The 20,460-nt window shown below is 44.0% G+C and overlaps 1 protein-coding gene across 1 annotated transcript in view; it reads left to right on the top strand.

Moving 5' to 3' along the window:
• Positions 1–20,460, top strand: part of LOC126176191 (solute carrier family 22 member 7-like) — a 135,601-nt gene that overhangs the window by 66,450 nt on the left and 48,691 nt on the right. Inside the window, exons 4-5 of the mRNA XM_049923335.1 lie at positions 11,634–11,802; positions 20,178–20,399. Of these exons, the coding sequence (XP_049779292.1) occupies positions 11,634–11,802; positions 20,178–20,399 (391 nt within the window). The remainder of the gene's footprint in view (positions 1–11,633; positions 11,803–20,177; positions 20,400–20,460) is intronic.

The following is a 20,460-nucleotide window of genomic DNA, read 5'->3' as shown; positions in this document are numbered from 1 at the left end:
GCTAGTTCTGCAAGTTTCGCAGGAGAGCTTCTGTAAAGTTTGGAAGGTAGGAGACGAGGTACTGGCAGAAGTAAAGCTGTGAGTACCGCGCGTGAGTCGTGCTTCGGTAGCTCAGTTGGTAGAGCACTTGCCCGCGAAAGGCAAAGGTCCCGAGTTCGAGTCTCGGTCGGGCACACAGTTTTAATCTGCCAGGAAGTTTCATATCAGCGCACACTCCGCTGCAGAGTGAAAATCTCATTCTGGAAACATCCCCCAGGCTGTGGCTAAGCCATGTCTCCGCAATATCCTTTCTTTCAGGAGTGCTAGTTCTGCAAGTTTCGCAGGAGAGCTTCTGTAAAGTTTGGAAGGTAGGAGACGAGGTACTGGCAGAAGTAAAGCTGTGAGTAGCGGGCGTGAGTCGTGCTTCGGTAGCTCAGTTGGTAGAGCACTTGCCCGCGGAAGGCAAAGGTGCCGAGTTCGAGTCTCGGTCGGGCACACAGTTTTAATCTGCCAGGAAGTTTCATATCAGCGCACACTCCACTGCAGAGTGAAAATCTCATTCTGGAAACATCCCCCAGGCTGTGGCTAAGCCATGTCTCCGCAATATCCTTTCTTTCAGGAGTGCTAGTTCTGCAAGTTTCGCAGGAGAGCTTCTGTAAAGTTTGGAAGGTAGGAGACGAGGTACTGGCAGAAGTAAAGCTGTGAGTACCGGGCGTGAGTCGTGCTTCGGTAGCTCAGTTGGTAGAGCACTTGCCCGCGAAAGGCAAAGGTCCCGAGTTCGAGTCTCGGTCGGGCACACAGTTTTAATCTGCCAGGAAGTTTCAAGAGGTATGTCATGTATAATAAGAAAAGTGAAGCCTCCAGTCAATGGAACTTCGCACACGAACACACCATCAGATGGTATGAATGATCAGAATTGCAATTCCCTGTGAAAGTAGAATGGCCAGAAGAGTGCATTACTGTTATTTGTGTTTAGTGCTGTTACCAGTGTAAACAGTGTCAGATGGTGAGTGATCACTATGAAGGACATGGAGATGCAGTGTACTCACGTAAGAAACCGATATCAGCAAATGACAAAGTTTGAAAGGGGCCTCATTTCAGATCTCCAATTGGCCAGTTGTTTGAATCACGTATGATCCAGATTTGTCGGGCAAGCCGTTGTGCTAGTGGACCAGTGTTGGACTGCATGGGAACATGAGGGTAGCGTAGTCGATGTCAAATTTTTTGTCGACCACATCTGACCACCTCAGTGAGTATCGCCATAGCATATTGTAACCCCATCACATCTGCACCTGCCACCCAAAACAAGTAATGCATTCCTTGCAGCATTCTGTGTCATCCAGTTTCATTAGTCAGAGGCTAGCCCAGCCTTAGTACTGAATAACTGTACCATGTGTTGGCTGTCGTCAACGGATAAATGAAACCAGCACCCAGTCAAATTTACGCCCAAAGAGAAATCCGTGAAATTTGCGCCAAGTATTCCAGGAAATTACCTACTCAGTAAATCACGTGCTACCTGCTCTTTGATTCCTCACCGCTACCAGTCACTCCCAGCTAGGCGTTTTGCCGCCATCCTGCACAAGGCACCTAAACCTCATTGACAAACCATTAACAATGGAGTTTACGAGTACTGCTGCGGCTTTTATTTTTTAGAAAGGACGGTACCCAAGGAACAATATAGTACTTGGGTACTTCTTGTAGCAGTCAGGGCAATTTCCAGCTACATATGAATAGCAACTAACTCAGCTACTGTCGGGAGACATCAGTGATAGTGTTCCTGAATAGTGACTCCTGAAGGGTATTCATTAACAGTTCACAAAAAATTAAATTACCTCATTGATTATGTTGTGATGTCAAGGCTCACAAGTTATCTTAAGGAACTGAAGATACGACACCCAGTGAAGTGGCTTGTGTAATAACAAGAGAAAAGCTTGGTTAAATTTTAATGGTACCCTGAACAAATGGAACTCTCTCACGTAATTGGATAACAAACATGAGAGTAGTGGAAATTAAGGAACAAATGCAGACAACATACACTGCTATTGAAGGGAGAAAGTAACTGCAATACACAGTATCATCATAATAACCACAAAACGCACCATCTTCCTAAGGTGTAAGCGCACATTGCCAGGATATTAACTAGAGATATGTAAAGTGCCCCTTTTGATTTGGCATAATTAAACCGGTGTCCTCCAAAATAATGAGCAAGGAATTCGTTATCTTCGAAATTAAACAAATCTCACAATTAACTCTGTCTATCACATTACTGTGCATGATAAATGATCTGACAAACATTGACAGCGTTAAATTAATACCTTGGTAAACCTAGTCAAGGAATCCGAGGTCTGATTCCAATAAACACGGTGCGTCTCACTGTCACCCATAGAGGTCATCAAGTTAATCTGCAGATGGAGGCTAAAGTGGATGCAAAATCAGTCACTCGTTTTGTACCAACAATTTGCATCTACGGCTACGTTGAAATCAACAGGAAAAAGTTCTAAGACCCATCTCATCATGTCTGCTCAGAGAGGCGTCTAGCTGCCCAGACGCGCGGCCAAAGGGGCTGTCGCACCACGGCTCCTGGCTGCAGAGAGCCTGCTGGAGAAGCAGGATGGCAGAGAAGTGTTCTTGCACCGTCTGACACCTAAAAGGAGGACTCGCGTCTCAGCGTTTTTCATCCGTCTCATATTTTTACTGGCTGAAATGTGGATATTCCAAGCACTAACCAGTGAAAAGATGTTTTTAAGGAAGTTGATCTATTTCCCTGACTCTTCTGCCAGGCCATTAACCAGTACCATGCTCCATAACACTTGATGCTAAAAGCTGTGTGTTTCCCTCTCTCTGTTTATAGCCAATGTACCACAGCTGTCCTTCTCTCTCCTACTTCAATTATTTATGTTACCCCGTCGTTGCGACACTTACATTGTATCAAACATTTTTGTCTGACAGTGCTTGAGCTCAGTGGCATTCCAAATCCTTATGGGTGTCCTATCTCCTCTGGTCCTCGATACACTTTCAAATGATATCTGTAGCGTTCAGAGTAGTTTGAAGAAGCCTTACTTTCCACGGTTCTGTTCCCCAAAGCGTTTTCCCAGGTTTTTCCAAAAATGCTTCGAAATGCTGGTTCTTAAACAGATTCCGCCTTTTCCCAGCACCATGAGAGGTACTATCTGCATTGTTACTATTGGTGTCTAGTGCCCATGGACGGCTTACTTAAAGCACAGGCTGGTCTGATGAATTATCTGTTAGTATGTTTCCTGCTATTATATTATATATAGTTTCTAATCCAGTCTACGGTGCTCCACAGAATCTCTGTAAACAGAGAGTAATTTGTGGTCGGAGGGTCTCTGCAATGTACAGTGTGGGAACAAATAGTGAAGCTGGACAGCTCCTGTCGTGGTGGTGTGAAACAGCGTTCAACATGCGGCAGGCTCGTCCGCAGCATGCAACTCCTATAGAATATGTACCACTTCAAATTTGCCTTTGCGATTAATAAAATGAGTAGATGATGTGATTGAATTGGAGTCTCGCCAGCAATCTCGGGATGACGACTTTGAATTTTAGTGCTCTTTCTCTTCAAAATTCATTATCAGCCACATTCCATACATGTGCACTATCCAATTCAACAATCATGGAGTAACCGACGTTCACGTTTACAATAGGTAAACAGTCGTTGGAAAACTACTGTTGGCCAATACACATAATCACAAAAGAAAAGGCCTAAAAACTTGGAATGAAGACGTAACGAAAGCGCTTAAAGAAAAATAGGATGCATACGTTTAGCGAGTCATGGAACGAATGTCGGAAAAACAAATTAGACACCATAGGAGGAGGAATGTTCACTGCATTCGACACAAATATTATCTCTAGTGAAGAATGTTAGTGCGACTGAACGGGAATAACAGGTCTAGGTAATATCGAGCTAATTGTTGGTCACTGTGAAAGTTTTAAAATCATTCAAAGAAATTCTACGCTATGTAGCGCGGAAATACCAAGATCACGCAATATTAGTTGGAGGCGACTTTAATCTACCGATTATAGACTGGTTCGTTTACGGATTCTTTGCAGGGGTTACGGATAGGCAGTGTTGTGAAGTACACTTGAACATATTTTCCGATAACTATCTTGGAAAGATTGAAAACTCGCTCTCAATGGAATTCTTTTAGACCTTCTAGCTAGAAACAGGTTTGACCTTATCGGCGGTGTCAGTATACAGACAGCGATTAGTGACCATTATGTCATCATACTGACGATTGTTTCTAAAGGTAATAAGTCAATCAAGACGAGTAGCGGAGTATTTTTGCTAGAATGAGAGGATAAGCAGTTGTTAGCATCCCGCATAGACAATGAATGGACTTCATTTAGTTCCATTGTGACGGACATAGAGGACTTATAGGCAAAGTTTAAATAGATTGTAAATCGCTCTTTGGATAAGTGCGTGCCGAGTAGGTGAATTGAGGACGGAAAGAACCGACCGTGGTTTAATAAAGAAATTAGTAAAATACTAAGGAAGCAAAGATTGTTGCCCTGTTGGATCGAAAGACAACGTGCAAATGACTATGTACGAAAGTTTTTGGAGATTCGTGCGTCTGTAAAAAGCTCGATGAGCGAAGCATAGAACTATCATCATCATACCTTAACAAAAGATCTTGCTGAGAACCAGATAAATTTCTGGTCCTGTGTAAAATCGCTAAGTAGATCGAAGACTTCTATCTAGTCACCCGTTGGGCCTTCTGGTGTGGCAGTAGTAGATAGAAAAACGAAAACTGAAATTTCAAATTTCGCATTCGTCCCTGGCTTATAAAAGAAACTCAAAGAGTTGAATACATATAGGTCGCCGGTCCCGATGGAATCCCAGTTCGGTTTTACAAAGAGTACTCTGCTCAATTGGCCGCTTTCTTTTTTTTCTTTTTTAGCCAGGAATACCTCTCCTGTGCCAACCTCTTCATCTTGGAGTAGCACTTGCCACCTACGTCCTCAGTTATTTGATGAATGTACCCCAATCTCTGTATTCCTCTACAATTTTTACCCTCTACAGCTCTCCCTAGTACCACGGAAGTTATTCCCTGATGTCTTAACCTATGTCCTAACATCATGTCCCTTGTTCTTGTCAGTGTATTCCGTATATTCCTTTTCTCACCGATTCTGCGGAGAACTTCCTCATTCTTTACTTTATCAGTCCACCTAATTTTCAACATTTTTCTGCAGCACCACATCTAAATGGATTCAAGCCTGTTCTTTTCTGTTTCTCCCACAGGTCCTGTTTACAACCATACAATGCTGTGCTCCAAACGCAAGTTCTCAGACATTTCTTCCTCAAATTGAGGTCTATGTTTGATAATAGTAGACTTCTCTAGGACAGAATTCCCATTTTGCCAGTGGTAGTCTGCTTTTTATGTTCTCCTTTCTCCGACCGTCATGGGTTTTTTGCTACCTAGGAAGCAGAATTCCTTAAATTCATGTATTTCATGTTCACCAATTCTGATGTTAAGTTTCTCGCTATTCTCATTTCTGCTTTTCATTACTTTCTTCCTTCTTCGATTTATTCCTCATCCATATTTTGTACTCATTAGACTGTTCGTTCCATTCCCCCAGATCCTGAAATTCTCAATCCATACTTTGTACTCATTAGACTGTTAATTCAATTCCTCCAGATTCTGTAATTCTTCTTCACTTCACTGAGGATAGCGGTGTCATCAGCGAATCCTATCACTGATATGCCTTCACTCTGAATTTTAATTTCACTCTTGAACTTTTATTTTATTTCGGTTACTGCGTCTTCGATGTACGGATTGAACAGTAATGGTGAAAGACTACATCCCTATCTTATACCCTTTTTAATCTGTTAGCATATAGCTTATCATTATTTTTCTCATAATTTCGAACATCGTGCACCGCTTTACAGTGTCGAACGTTTTTATCAGGTCTACAAATCCTATGTATGTGTCTTGATTTCACTTTAGTCTTGCTTCCATTATCAATGGAAACGTCGAAACTGCATCTCTGGTGTCTTTACCTTTCCTAAAGATAAAGCAATCATCATCTAACACATCCTCAGTTCTCGTTCCAGTTCTTGTGTATGTAATTGTTGTCAGCAACTTGGATGCATGAGCTGTTAAGCTAATTGTGCGATAATTCTCACACTTGTAGACTCTTGCAATCTTCGGAATTGTGTGGATAATATTTTTTTTCCGAAAGCCAGGTGATATATCGCCGAACTCAAATATTGTACACACCAACGTGATTAATCGTGTTGTTGTCACTTCCCCAAATGATTTCAGAAATTCTGATGGACTGTTATCTATCCCTTCTACTTTATTTGATTTTAAATCTTCCAGAAATCTTTCAAATACTGATTCAATTGCTGGATACACGATCTGTTCTCTATCGACTCCTGTTTATTCTTTTCTCATGTCATCAGACATATCCTCCCTCTCATAGAGGCCTTCAATGTATTTATTCCACCTTTCCGCTCTGTCCTCTGCAGTTAACAGTGGTATCCCAATAGCACTCTTAATGTTAGCACACTTGCTATTAGTTTCAGCGAAGGTCATTTTGACTTTCCTATATGCTGAGTCAGTCCTTCCGACAAGCATTTCGTTTTCGATTTCTTAACATTTTGCGTGCATCCATCTCACCTTAGCTTCCCTATATCACCTTTTGATTTCATTCATAAGTGGCTTGTATGTTCTAAATTTCCTTGAAAATTTTTGTATTTCCTTCTTTCATCACTTAACTGAAGTATCTATTATGTTACCCTTGGTTTCTTCCGATGGTTTTCTTTCCAACTTCTGTGACTGCTCTATTTAGAGCTGCCCATTCCTCTTCAACTGAGGTGTCTACTGAGCTCTTCCTTGTCGTAGGATCTATAACCGCAGAGAACTTCAACCGCACATCTTCATTCCTTGGTGGTTCGATTTCCCACGTGTTTGCGCACTGACTTTTTCTGGCTAGTCTCTTAAACTTCAGCCTACTCGTCATCACTACCAGATTGTGATCTAAGTCTGTATCTGCTTATGGGTAAGCCTTACAGTCCAAAATCTGCTTTCGGAATCTCTGCCTCAACATGATATAATCCAACTGAAATCCTACCGTAGCTCCCTGCCTTTTCCAAGTACACCTCCTCCGCTTGTGATTCTTGAACAGAGTATTTCCTAACATCAGCTGAAATTTACTGCAAATCTCAGTTAATCTTCCTAATTTTTAGTACAAAGTTCATATTCTCCTTCCCCTACAACCGCATTCCATTCCCCATGATTATTAGATTAGATGTTCATCTCCCTTTACGTAATGAATTCCCCGTTCGACATCCTCATATCCTTTCTCTTTCTCTTCGTCCTCTCCTTATGACGTCAGCATGTATATCTGAACTATTGTTGTCGGTATTGTTTTTCTGTCGGTTTTAGTGAGAACAACCCTATCACTGAACTGTTCACAGTAACTCATTCTGTGTCCTACGTTCCTATTCATAACGAATCCTGCTCCCGTTACACCCTTTTCTGCCGCTGTTGATGTTATCCTATACTCATCTGACCAGGCATCCTTGTCTTCTTTCCATTTCACACCACTGGCCCCCACTATATCAAGACTGACTCTTTTTATTTCCCTTTCCCAATTTTCTAGGTTCCCTACTAGTTCAAATTTCTGACATTCGACGCCCGACGCATAGAACGTTATTCATTCGTTGGTTATTCAGTCTTTTTCTCATGGTCTCCCCCCTCCCCCCCACCATGGTTACCTCCCCCTTGACAGTCTCTCCCTGAGATCCGAATGGGGACTAATCCAGAATCTTTTGCTAAAGGAGACGTCACTTTTGAATTACGGGCCACTTGTCCTGTGAATACACGTTATGTGTCTTTGATACAGTGGTTTTCATTCCCTTCTGAAACCTCATGCCGTTGATCATTGCTGATTCTTCCACCTTTTGGGGCAGTTTCCCACCCAAACGATGGGAACCTCTGTTCTCTCCTCCACCTTCTTTGACAAGGCCGTTGACTGAATGAGAGATGACTTCCGATGCCGGAAGTCTTCGGCCACTGCTGCCGATGCTTTTTATCCAAAATTTAACCGGTGGTATGGTTTTGATTACTAATGGATGACATTACCTCTAAACGATGGGTGCTCCCCTTAATTAGGCTGCATCTATCGCCCTTCTTACGACCTGAGCAAAGCCCCAAGTAACTAGAGAGAAACGCAGGTGATTCCTGTACGTAAAAAGAGTAAAAAGTCGAACCTACAAACACGGACCAATATCGTTAACATCAATTTGCTCCAGAATCCTTGAACATTTTCTCACTTTAAATATAATAAATTTCCTTGAGACAAAAAAGCTATTGTCCACAAATCAGCACGGAATTAGGAAGCGTAGCGCGTGCGAAATTCAACTTATCATTCTCTCAAATGATATTCGGCCGACCATGGATGAAGGGCAACAGGCAATTTCCGTGTTCCTAGATCTTCGAAGAGCGATTGACACGGTACCCCACTGCCGACTTTTAACGTAGGTTCGAACATACAGAGCAGGTTAACAGATATGTGAGTGGCTCGAAAATTCCTCAAGTAATAGAACCCATTACGTTGTCCTCGACGGCAAGTTCATCAGAGATATTGGCATCATCAGGAGTACCCCAGGAGATGTGATAGGGCCGCATACATAAATGGTCTGGCAGACAGGGTAAGCAGCAAGGTGAAATCAAAATTAAAATACCTGCAATCGTCTATTTTGCATTTAATTTGTTTACGCCTAAGTAATTAATTTGGAAAAGAGAGGGTTGCAGGTATTTCAATCTTCATTTCGTACTGAACAGCTGAAAACCTTGTTGCCATCTATTACAAGGATTGACATACGAAGGGTAAGAAGCAATCTGCGGCTGTTTGCTGATGATGCTGTGGTGTACGGCGTGGCGTCATCGTTGAGCGACTGTAGGAGCATACGAGACTTATACAATATATCTAGGTGGGACGGTGAATGGTAGCTAGTTATAAATGTAGAAAAAGTTAATAGAGATGGGTTTGACAAAAAGTCTCGTAGTGTTCGAATACAGTATCAGTAATGTGCTGCTTGACACAGTCGATTAAATATCTTGGAGTAACATCGGAAATTGGTATGAAGTGGAACGAGCATATAAGGACTAGTAGGGAAGGCAAATGGTCGACTTCGGTCCATTGGGAGAATTTTGGGGAAGTATAGATCTTCTGTAAAGGAGACATCGCATAGAGCGCGCTAGTGCGACCCATTCTTCAGTGCTGTTCAAGTGTTTGGGTTCCCCACCACGTGGGATTGAAGGAAGAAATCGAGCAATTCAGAGGTGGGTGGCTAGATTTGCTACTGGTAGGTTCGATCAACACGCAAGTATTACAGTTATGCGTTGGGAATTGAAATGCACTCCTGGAAATTGAAATAAGAACACCGTGAATTCATTGTCCCAGGAAGGGGAAACTTTATTGACACATTCCTGGGGTCAGATATATCACATGATCACACTGACAGAACCACAGGCACATAGACACAGGCAACAGAGCATGCACAATGTCGGCACTAGTACAGTGTATATCCACCTTTCGCAGCAATGCAGGCTGCTATTCTCCCATGGAGACGATCGTTGAGATGCTGGATGTAGTCCTGTGGAACGGCTTGCCATGCCATTTCCACCTGGCGCCTCAGTTGGACCAGCGTTCGTGCTGGACGTGCAGACCGCGTGAGACGACGCTTCATCCAGTCCCAAACATGCTCAATGGGGGACAGATCCGGAGATCTTGCTGGCCAGGGTAGTTGACTTACACCTTCTAGAGCACGTTGGGTGGCACGGGATACATGCGGACGTGCATTGTCCTGTTGGAACAGCAAGTTCCCTTGCCGGTCTAGGAATGGTAGAACGATGGGTTCGATGACGGTTTGGATGTACCGTGCACTATTCAGTGTCCCCTCGACGATCACCAGTGGTGTACGGCCAGTGTAGGAGATCGCTCCCCATACCATGATGCCGGGTGTTGGCCCTGTGTGCCTCGGTCGTATGCAGTCCTGATTGTGGCGCTCACCTGCACGGCGCCAAACACGCATACGACCATCATTGGCACCAAGGCAGAAGCGACTTTCATCGCTGAAGACGACACGTCTCCATTCGTCCCTCCATTCACGCCTGTCGCGACACCACTGGAGGCGGGCTGCACGATGTTGGGGCGTGAGCGGAAGACGGCCTAACGGTGTGCGGGACCGTAGCCCAGCTTCATGGAGACGGTTGCGAATGGTCCTCGCCGATACCCCAGGAGCAACAGTGTCCCTAATTTGCTGGGAAGTGGCGGTGCGGTCCCCTACGGCACTGCGTAGGATCCTACAGTCTTGGCGTGCATCCGTGCGTCGCTGCGGTCCGGTCCCAGGTCGACGGGCACGTGCACCTTCCGCCGACCACTGGCGATAACATCGATGTACTGTGGAGACCTCACGCCCCACGTGTTGAGCAATTCGGCAGTACGTCCACCCGGCCTCCCGCATGCCCACTATACGCCCTCGCTCAAAGTCCGTCAACTGCACATACGGTTCACGTCCACGCTGTCGCGGCATGCTACCAGTGTTAAAGACTGCGATGGAGCTCCGTATGCCACGGCAAACTGGCTGACACTGACAGCGGAGGTGCACAAATGCTGCGCAGCTAGCGCCATTCGATGGCCAACACCGCGGTTCCTGGTGTGTCCGCTGTGCCGTGCGTGTGATCATTGCTTGTACAGCCCCCTCGCAGTGTCCGGAGCAAGTATGGTGGGTCTGACACACCGGTGTCAATGTGTTCTTTTTTCCATTTCCAGGAGTGTAGAAATCCCTGGAGTGAAGACAACATTCTTTTCTAGGAACACTATTGAAAAGAGATAAACACTGTTGAGAAGCGATACAGAAGAGAGGTCTGAAGTTGTCTAGAGAACGATTCTACTGCCGCCAACGTACATTTATCTTAATAACCACAAAGATAAGGTAAGGTAAGAGAAATAAGGCCTCACACCGAGGCATATAGACAATCGTTTCTCCCTCACTCTACTTGCGAGTGAACAATGAAGGAAATGACGAGTACAAGATACCGTCCGCCACACACCACACGGTCGCTTGCCGAGTAAGTTTGTAAATGTGAATAAATCTATTATAAGAAATATTAATTGTCAGCTGAGTGACAGACTTTCGGCTTGAAGACTTAACAAAAGTATACAAATTAAGGGTGCTGTGATCAGATGCAGATATCAGACGTCCCACCTGAATTACATTAATTTGCTTAATGGATAACTGCACATTGTTCCCCTTCTTATTAATGGGGACTTTCAACACTAGAGACACTACTTCTCCTACAAGTTAGACCTCAGTTGTCCTCAAGAGACTGAATGGACGCTACACCCAGGAAAGTTAGTTAGCAGTATAGTCAACTGTGTAACAGACTAGAATGGTATTTTATGTACTAAAGTCCATGCTTGTAGCAGTAATAACAGCTATTACTACTACTACTACTACTACTACTACTACTATCGGCACTACCACCGACAACATCATTTCTATAAAAGGCAAAAGAATGGGTTACAAAATAACAGACTGCAGCACTTCACTTGGGGTGCCTTAAATTTATATTCTTGATTAAACATCTTGTTACCGTTGGGTTAACGTGTTTGTTATGTTACAGGCCTGGAACTCACGGACGTCAAGCACCGTTCTACCATCTGTGCCATGGCGTGCATTAGCACCGGCGTGTCGATGATTATCAGTGGCCTACTTGCCTGGGTTTTCCGCAGCTGGATCTATTTCCTTCTTTTCCCAGGACTATGCTGTCTTCCAATGTTTCTCTTTTGGAGGTGAGACGCACTGCGAGTTTGAGGCGGGGTGTCGCGTGTGGGCGATAACAGTGAAGCAATGAATAATGCTGGCGTGAAATCGTTCTACTTTTCGATACTGACACTACAGTTGCGTATCTTTGATGTGTTCACCTATTTGTAAGTAGGATCTCTTCACCGGACTGTAGTGTAAAGAAGACACTTAGACACCACAGTTATAGAAAAACCGTATGGTGACTACTACTCTTAATTACAAATATAGTATTTTCTCAACATTTCCTTTACAAACAGCAGTTCATGAATTTTAAATGTAAATTAGAAGTAGCATCATACATAGAGATGCTCTTATCATTTCTGGAAGGTGAACCTTAGCTATTAGCGCTTGACAAACTGACTGGCACAAGAACACATACTAGCAGACTTGGGGCTGATGCCTGCCTGTTTTCTGTCTCAAGGAACGGTTATTTTGCCTTGAGGCGTGCGTCGGTTGCTCTGATAACTGCGGAAATGTAAACGAGTTAAGAGTAATTGGTAAAAGAAGGACTGATACCTGGTTCGAGATGATACACTACCTCTGCAATGTCAGTTGTCTGCAGGGTTTATAAGTACCTCACGAGTTTCGGTGTCCTAATGTATGGAAACGCAGAGCAGTTGGTCTGTTCGTCCAGAGGTCAGAGTATGTGTGTTCCACATATACTAGAACAGAATGGACCCACGAGTTAGTGGATTCAGAAACACTTAGGTTGCAAACGAGTGAATAGAGGGATGTTCGTTTCACACAAAAATCCCGACTGACTCCGCAGAACCACATTTGTCGCATTTTCGCCTTGAGGGACTCAGACAATTCAGTCACAGGAAAATCGTGTGTATGCACAGAGTTAGAGCGACAAAGTATTTCATCCACATGTGAAACTTTTCAGGGGTGCAGTTAGTTCATGCGTTAGTCATGTTCGACCGCTTCAATCTGCTCTGGATAATAAATTATCGTCAATGGGAGTATCAAACGCGTAAGTTGGTCAGTTTGATCTTAGTATGTCTGGGATTCAAGACAGTCACCATGAGGAACGCTTCCGAACCACGGTATTGATACAGTATCTAGTCGAAAGTATACAGATACCACAATGTAAATGTCACGAGAGGCAGATATGCCAATGTAAGGGAGGGGGGAGGGGGAGTCTATTGTATTGTCAGTAGAGAAGTTGTAGCAAGAGAGCGGGTTGGTAAGGGGGTCTCAGTGACTTGCAAGGTGCGTTAGTCACAGGACGTCATCCGAGTTATAAATACATCAGGCATATTTTAGCCCTTCTGAAACTGTCACAGTCTGCTGTTACTGATGTGACTGTGTAGTGACGAAACTACCACAGCTAAACGAAGACAAGGGCTACTCACGTATTGTCGGACATGGACCGTAGAGCACTGCGGTGTGTGGTTGCAAAAAATCGGATGAAACCAGAGAAAAGAGTCACTCGTGAGTTCCAGAATGCTACCAGCATCCATATTGTACAATAACTGTATGTACGGAGATAAAAAGAATGGGATACGATGGTCGAGCAGCTCTTCATAATTGACACTTTTCTGTAACCAGTGGTAAGCGACGCTGGTGATGTCTTCATAGTACGGGTTGTTTCTAAGAGATTCATCGGGTTTTACAAGACTGTATCTTTTACATAAACATAGATAGAAATATGGGAAGGATTTTAATTGTACATTTGATTAAAAAGAAATTATTTTCAAAGAACTCTTTGAATTTAAAAGTGTGTATCTTTTACGTGGTTTGCTAATACGACACTGAGAACCTTTTTAAAAGTACATTGAAGGCCATTGTTTTTATTTGCCTTACACATATACTCAATGTTCATCCAATGGAAGCACAATAAACACACATACAATCGTCAAACCCGTGTATTTTTACGAGCATGTCTGAAGTCAGTGCATGCATGCTGTTCACATGCGACGCCGCGATTTACCCAGAGTTTTTGGAAGAGAAGGCACACAGATGGAGTTTCCAAAAAGCCTCACAAAGAGAAAAAGTAATTCCATATCGAGTGGTCAGGTGAAATCGGAGGACAGCGGTGTAGTGTGAATTTCGAACGCCATATGCATAGTAGGAGGTACAGTACCGTTCTTAAGGAAAAAATCACTCTACACAATTCTAACTGAATTCCGCCTGTGGAAACGGAAAACAGGAGACGCCATTTGCAATGAAGGAGCAAGCGAGGGAACAAGAAAGCTTCATCAGGGGCACCTACCACAACCACATTATCTGGCAGCGTACAACTAGAGCGAAGGTAAACTATTAACTGTTCTGCGTATGTCCACTATGTTTCTGTATACATTCACGTAGAAGATGTTGTCTTTGCAAAATTGGATGAATTTTCCTAAAACACTCCATGCTTCAAAGCAAATCGTGGAATGGTAAGTGAGAATAAGGTATTTAAAGATATTTCTCAAATACATCAAAGAGTCAAAGAAACTGGTTCAGCTGCCTAACATCAAGCAGGGTCCATGCGAGCACGCAGAAGTGCCGCAACACGACTTGGCATGGGTTCGACTAATGTCTGAAGTAGCGCTAGAGGGAACTGACACCATGAATCCTTCAGGGATGTCCAAAATTCGGTAAGAGTACGAGGCGGTGGAGATCTCTTTCGAATAGCACGTTGCAAAGCATTCCAGATATGCTCAATAATGTTTATGTCTGGGGAGTTTTGTGGCTAGCGGAAGTGTTTAAACTCCTAAGAGTGTTCCTGGAGCCACTCTGTAGCAATTCTGGACGTGTGGGGCGTCACCCAAGTCTGTCGGAATGCAAAATTGACATGAATGGATGCAGGGGATCAGACAGGATGCTTACGTACGTGGTACCTGTCAGAGTAGTGTCAAGACACTCAAGGGTTCCCATATCACCCCAACTACACACGCTCCACACTATTACAGAACCTCTGTCAGCTTGAACAGTCTCCTGCTCACATGCAGGGTCCATGGGTTCATGAGATTGTCTTCATACCCGTACACGTCCATCCATTCGATACAGTTTGAAACGAGACTCGTCCGACCAGGCAACATGTTTTCATTCATCAACAGCTCATTGTCGGTGTTCACGAGACAAGACGAGGCGTAAGGCTTTGTGTTGTGCATTCATCAAGGGTACTCGAGTGGGCCTTCGGCTCCGAAAGCCCATATCGATGATGTTTCTTTAAATGGTTTGCACGCTGACACTTCTTGATGGCCCAGCATTGAAATCTGCAGCAATTTGCGGGAGGGTTGCACTTCTCTCACGTTAAACGATTCTCTTCAGTCGTCGATGATCCCATTCTGGCAGGTTCTCTTTCCGGCCGCAGCGATGTCGGAGATTTGATGTTTTATCGGATTCCTGATATTCACGGTACACTCTTGAAACGGTCGTACCGCAAAATCCCCAATGCATCGCTGCCTCGGGGATGCTGTGTCCCATCGCCCTTGCGCCGACTATAACACCATGGTCAAACTCACTTAAATATTGATAACCTACCATTGTAGCATTAGTAACCAATCTAACAACTGCGCCAGGCACTTGTTGTCTTATATAGTTGTTGTCGACTGCAGCGCCGTATCCTGCCTGATTACGTATCTCTTTATTTGAACAAGCATGCTTGTACCAGTTTTTTTGGCGCTTCAGTGTATAAATTTGGCGATTCATTTAACCTAAAATAATTACATTAATACAGCTATTAAGTCATACAGTAATCTGGCAACTAGAAACTAATAAATATTGTAAACATAACCTTTCTTTGTGACTTCGTAGGATTTCCCTGCGTAATAAGTCTTGACAGTCTCCTCGGGTTCGGTGTCGGATCCTAAAATCAACTCAGTTCAATATTTCGGCGATCCAACTGTTCGCCATCTTCAGGAGAACGCTGCTTCTCAGTTCTCAGCAGGACTCATCGGCAGAAGGAGCGTTCACCTGAAGATGGCGAACAGTTGATCGCCGAAATATTGAATAGAGCTAATTTTAGGATCCGGCAGCAAACCCGAAGAGACTCTCAAAAGCTTTCTTTGTTTTTTAACTCATCCATAATATTTTTAGAGATGATATGATCTGAACTCTGTAGGAGTCGCCCCGTCCTTGGCAGTAAATATCTAATGTTTAAAGGATGAAGACCCAAGATCTTGTGTGACATCCGCAGCCACCATAAAACAGGACTAGATATTAATTAATTTATTTTAATTTTTTCATCTTGCGAGAACTAAAGGGCTATCTGTTTTATAGTTAAAAACCATTCAACAGCCAAGATCGCATAAAATAAACAACCGGTTTCAATAGACTATGCTGTAGTCTTCAGGTCTTAAAATCTTTTGTTGTAAAACATGTTCGTTTTACACCGACCTCACGCACTTGACATCTTGTGCGTAAGGTGAGCGTAAAATGTACATTTTTTTAGGACAAAAGATTTTAAGATCTGGAGATGACAGCTTAGTTTGTTGAAACCGGTTGTCTAAAATAAAAACAAAAATATTTTATGTGATCTTGGCTGATGAATGGTTTTTGACTTCATTTATTTCTCTGAATACGTCTAGTCACTGTATTTTCTGCAGTCCTGGTAGCTTATCAAGCCGACGAGGAAGCTACTGAGGCCAAGTTGTCGCCTGTGGCGTTGAAGACGCGCCTTGGCGGAATCTCAGCTCGGAGGGGCGGTGACCATGGCGCGTGTGTGTTGTACCTCACTGCCGTTCTGCGAGTATTCTGTCCTTCTCTGGTCGCTGCCCGTTGTGTCCTAGCAGATGGACCGCTTGTCTCTCCCTTGCGGTCGTGTTGAATGCTGATCATGGCCCGTCATTTGGCAGGCTGTCGGATCTAGGCTGGAATGAGGTTGGTATGTCCCTAGGCTATCTACTAGTGGTGGCTAGTACTGTAGACAGTCTTCTGTCATCTGTGGCTACACATCGGTGGTCATCTCGTAAGGTCGCAGGAGTTTGACCGGTACTGGAACAGTCTGACACTCAATATAGTTACAATAATCAGAGACTTCATTGCAAACGATATGAACGCGACTGACGCTAGTGGTTCTCTCTAACCTCGTGAGGTGGAGTATTTATGGCACTGAGGTAAGGCTCTGGCTTATGAATCGATCCTGCCCTTTACAAGTTGTCAGCAGTCTTCATACTGCTACATCTACTTAACTCTATCGTAGACTAGTGGATTAAATGGAATATATTATAATAAGAAAACAACTTTCTCACGTCTACAAATAAAATCCCAATATGTAATCATAAAGATCTTAATTATTAAGTATATGTCATTTTGTGAACAAGGATTTAGTTGAGATACAGAAAAACTGCTACCAGACATAACAAAATAACTATCCGAAGCCAGAAAGGAGAAGAGATAAGGCTGGACACTGTTTCAAGAAAAGAAAAATTACTCAGTTGGATGACAAACCTCGCTTGTACACGTATCCCAACGCTCTGGCTAGTCGGCTTCGTGAAAGTTCCTAGTCGTCCTAATAGATGGCTGAAGCATCGCCGCACCTGTGAAGTAGCTTACCTATGTACTCGTGCTTCCGTGGTCCGCGTGACCCCCTCTGTGCCTTGCTCTTGCCTGTGGCGGTCGCCTCTGCTCTGTCCAGTCCCGCGGCGTTCGGGGTCGCAACACGAGACGTAATTTTTCACCTGTTTTTCTGTATTATGCCTCTCGCCCGCCCGGCTAGCAGCGCAGTGTAACGCGCTGCTTCCCGGGCGGAAAGGCGTGCTCGTCCCCGGAACGCATCCGCCCGGCGGATTAGTGTCGCGGTCCGGCATGCCAGCCAGCCTGTGCATCGTTTTTTAAGGCGGTTTTCCATCTACCTCGGCTAATGTGGACTGGTTCCCCTTATTCCACCTCAGTTACACTATGTCGGCAATTGCTGTGCAAACACTGCCTCCACATACATGTACACCATAATTACTCTAGCACGCATACATTTGGTATTACACACGTCTGGTATGACACGTTCCGTGCGGGGGGTGGGGGGTGGGGGAGGGGGGAATGTTGGAAGTTGACCGCACAATAGCCCTGGGTTCGGTGTGGGGCGGTGGACTGCTGTGGCCCATTGTGGGATTGTGAACCACTGACGGTTACGGTGGGGTTTCTAGGTCCCCGATTTAACACACAGTACACACAATTATGCCTCTCCATCTATATAAGTTCTGTTTCCTTTCTTCTTCCCCAATCGCAAATGTTCTGTGACGTTGCTTATGTTTTATCTACAACTAGCCCGACTGCAGGTAGAATTCTAATTAAGGTAGTTCTTATTAGTATTCACTGCGTTATGCTTACAAGCAAATGTAAAGAAAAAATTCCTTGCTTGTTTTCAGTAACGTTACACCTGATGACGGGCATCTGTTAGTCGGAAACTGGCCGCGATATTCGCGAAATCAGACTGTTAAAACCAAAGAAGGTAGCCTCCATATTTGATACGATATTCAGTTGCGGATGTTTATTCAATAGGATTTCTTGCAGAATTAAGTGAGACGATGCTGAGGCCATTGGATTAGGAATGGAGACACAAAGAGAAGTAAATGAAGTTCGCTAGTTGAGCAGCAAAATAACTGACGATGGTTGAAGTAGAGAGGATACAAAATGCAAATTAACAGTAGTTTTTTTCTGAAGGAACTGGTCTGGAGTGTGCGGAAGTGTAACATGGATGATACACAGTTCTGACAAGATGAGAATAAAGTTTTCTGAAATGTGTCCCTACAGGAAAATGCTAAAATTTAAATTAGTAGGTCGAATAATTAATGAGGAGGTACCAAACCGCACTGGCGAAATAGAAATTAAGGGCACAACTTCATTAAGGACAGGGTTTGATTGATAAACATATATTAGGCATCAAGAATTCGGCATTTCGGTACAGACGGGGAAATGTGCAGGGTAAAAAAAATGTGGAACGAGACCAAAGATTGAATACAGTAATCAGTTTCAAATGAATGTGGGTTGCAGTACTTATGCGTAAGTGAAGAGGCTTGCAAACGGCAGACTGTTTGTAAAAAAAAAGCCTGACTAAGTATTTATTGAAATTTTCTATTAACCCATCTCCTCTTTTTCCTCCCCTGGCCTCCAAACTGCTGATTGTCTCCTGTCAGTCTCCTCCTCTCCCCTCTCCATCTGCCCATCCCCTCTTTCCACTCCCTCTATCCATCCCATCCTTCCCTTTCTCTCTCTCCATCTCCTCCTTCCTCACATTCTCTGTCGATCTCCTCCTCCTCGCTCTCTGTCGATATCCTACTCCACCTTTTCTCCTCTCCCTCTCGCTTTTCATCTCCTCCTCTCTCTCCTGTCTCTATCTCCTCCTCTCTTTCTTTGTCTGTCTCCTCCTCTCCCTGTCCATTTCTTCCTCCTCTGTTTGTCCATTTTCTCCCCCCCCCCCGTTTTCCTGCCTATTTCCTCCTCCTCCCCCTGTCTCTCTGCTCATCTCCGCAGTCTGTGTCCTTATCCCCCTCTGCGTCTGTCCATCTCATCCTCCACCTTCTCTCCCCGCGTTATCTTCCCCATAGCAATAGGATGCTGAGAGTTCTTTGGCTGAAATTGTACCAGGAGCTTAGCATGTAGTCTTTACCCGTGATTTTGCCCAAGTACACACCTGTCAAATGTATTTGACATGTATTCAAAGTATTTCTCGCGTATTTGTATACACATTTCACCTGTATCTCTAGCGAATTACGTCCTGCAGTTTTATTTTAATATTTATGACATCAGTATCTTATGAGATATTTATCCTACAATGATATTATGTTGCAGGTACAAAAAATTCAAATGGTTCTGAGTGTTGCAGGTACCTCCAGTGTATATGTGGCTACTGTCTGCAGTATGTGTTGTGAATAGAGTTGGTAGTAAAGAAATTAAAACACAATGCATGATGAGGCAGTTTTTCACACATATCAGTATTTGTCATAATTTCTTCTGAACTATGGTACATGCAAATACCGTCTGCAAAATGTGTCAGGAATACAGTTAGTAGTAAAGAAATAATAAAACGTCATGTTTCATGCGGGGTTAATGCATGTACAGCGAAAATGGAGTAAGCGGTAAACTTTTTATTAATAGTGAGGTTGTAAGCGAGCAAAATTTTTGTGAAGGTTTAATATAATTTATAAAGTTTGTTGCAAGTCACTAAGTGTTCTCATTATCAAATACCGTTTTAGCATTAAGGAGTAAACACACACACACACACACACACACAAACACGCAAATTTTACCTTTATAATACAGTATATAGGATTTTATGAATATTTACTCTTGTCGTAATTTTGATTTGCCGGCCAAAACATTTTTGACAACTACATGTTTTCCTCAACTACCGGAATGCCAGTTTGTTAAGTCTCACAGATTTGTGTACTACCCCTGCCTAAGTGGTGCGACGCGCGGCCCCTGCCGCTGCCTGCAGGTGGTTCCCCGAGTCGCCGCGCTGGCTGGCCTGCAGAGGCCGCGAGCAGGAGGCGCTGACCGTACTGCGGCGCATCGCCGCCACCAACGGCTCCGCGGTCGCCCCGTTCACCTCACGGGTGCTCCACGCCGTGGCGAAGAGCAAACGGGACCGGAAGGGCTTCCTCAGCATCTTCTCCAGCTGGAACCTTCTCCGAAACACACTGGTGCTCATTGTTGCTAGGTGCAGAAGAGGTGCCCTCGTGCATGTTGTGTCTTCACTAGTACTCAGAGAGATCATTAGG

The sequence above is a fragment of the Schistocerca cancellata genome, chromosome 3 (assembly GCF_023864275.1).
Source record: "Schistocerca cancellata isolate TAMUIC-IGC-003103 chromosome 3, iqSchCanc2.1, whole genome shotgun sequence".
Taxonomy (NCBI): domain Eukaryota; kingdom Metazoa; phylum Arthropoda; class Insecta; order Orthoptera; family Acrididae; genus Schistocerca; species Schistocerca cancellata.
The sequence above is the reverse complement of the archived record's forward strand: the minus strand, read 5'-3'. Positions and strand labels throughout refer to the sequence as shown.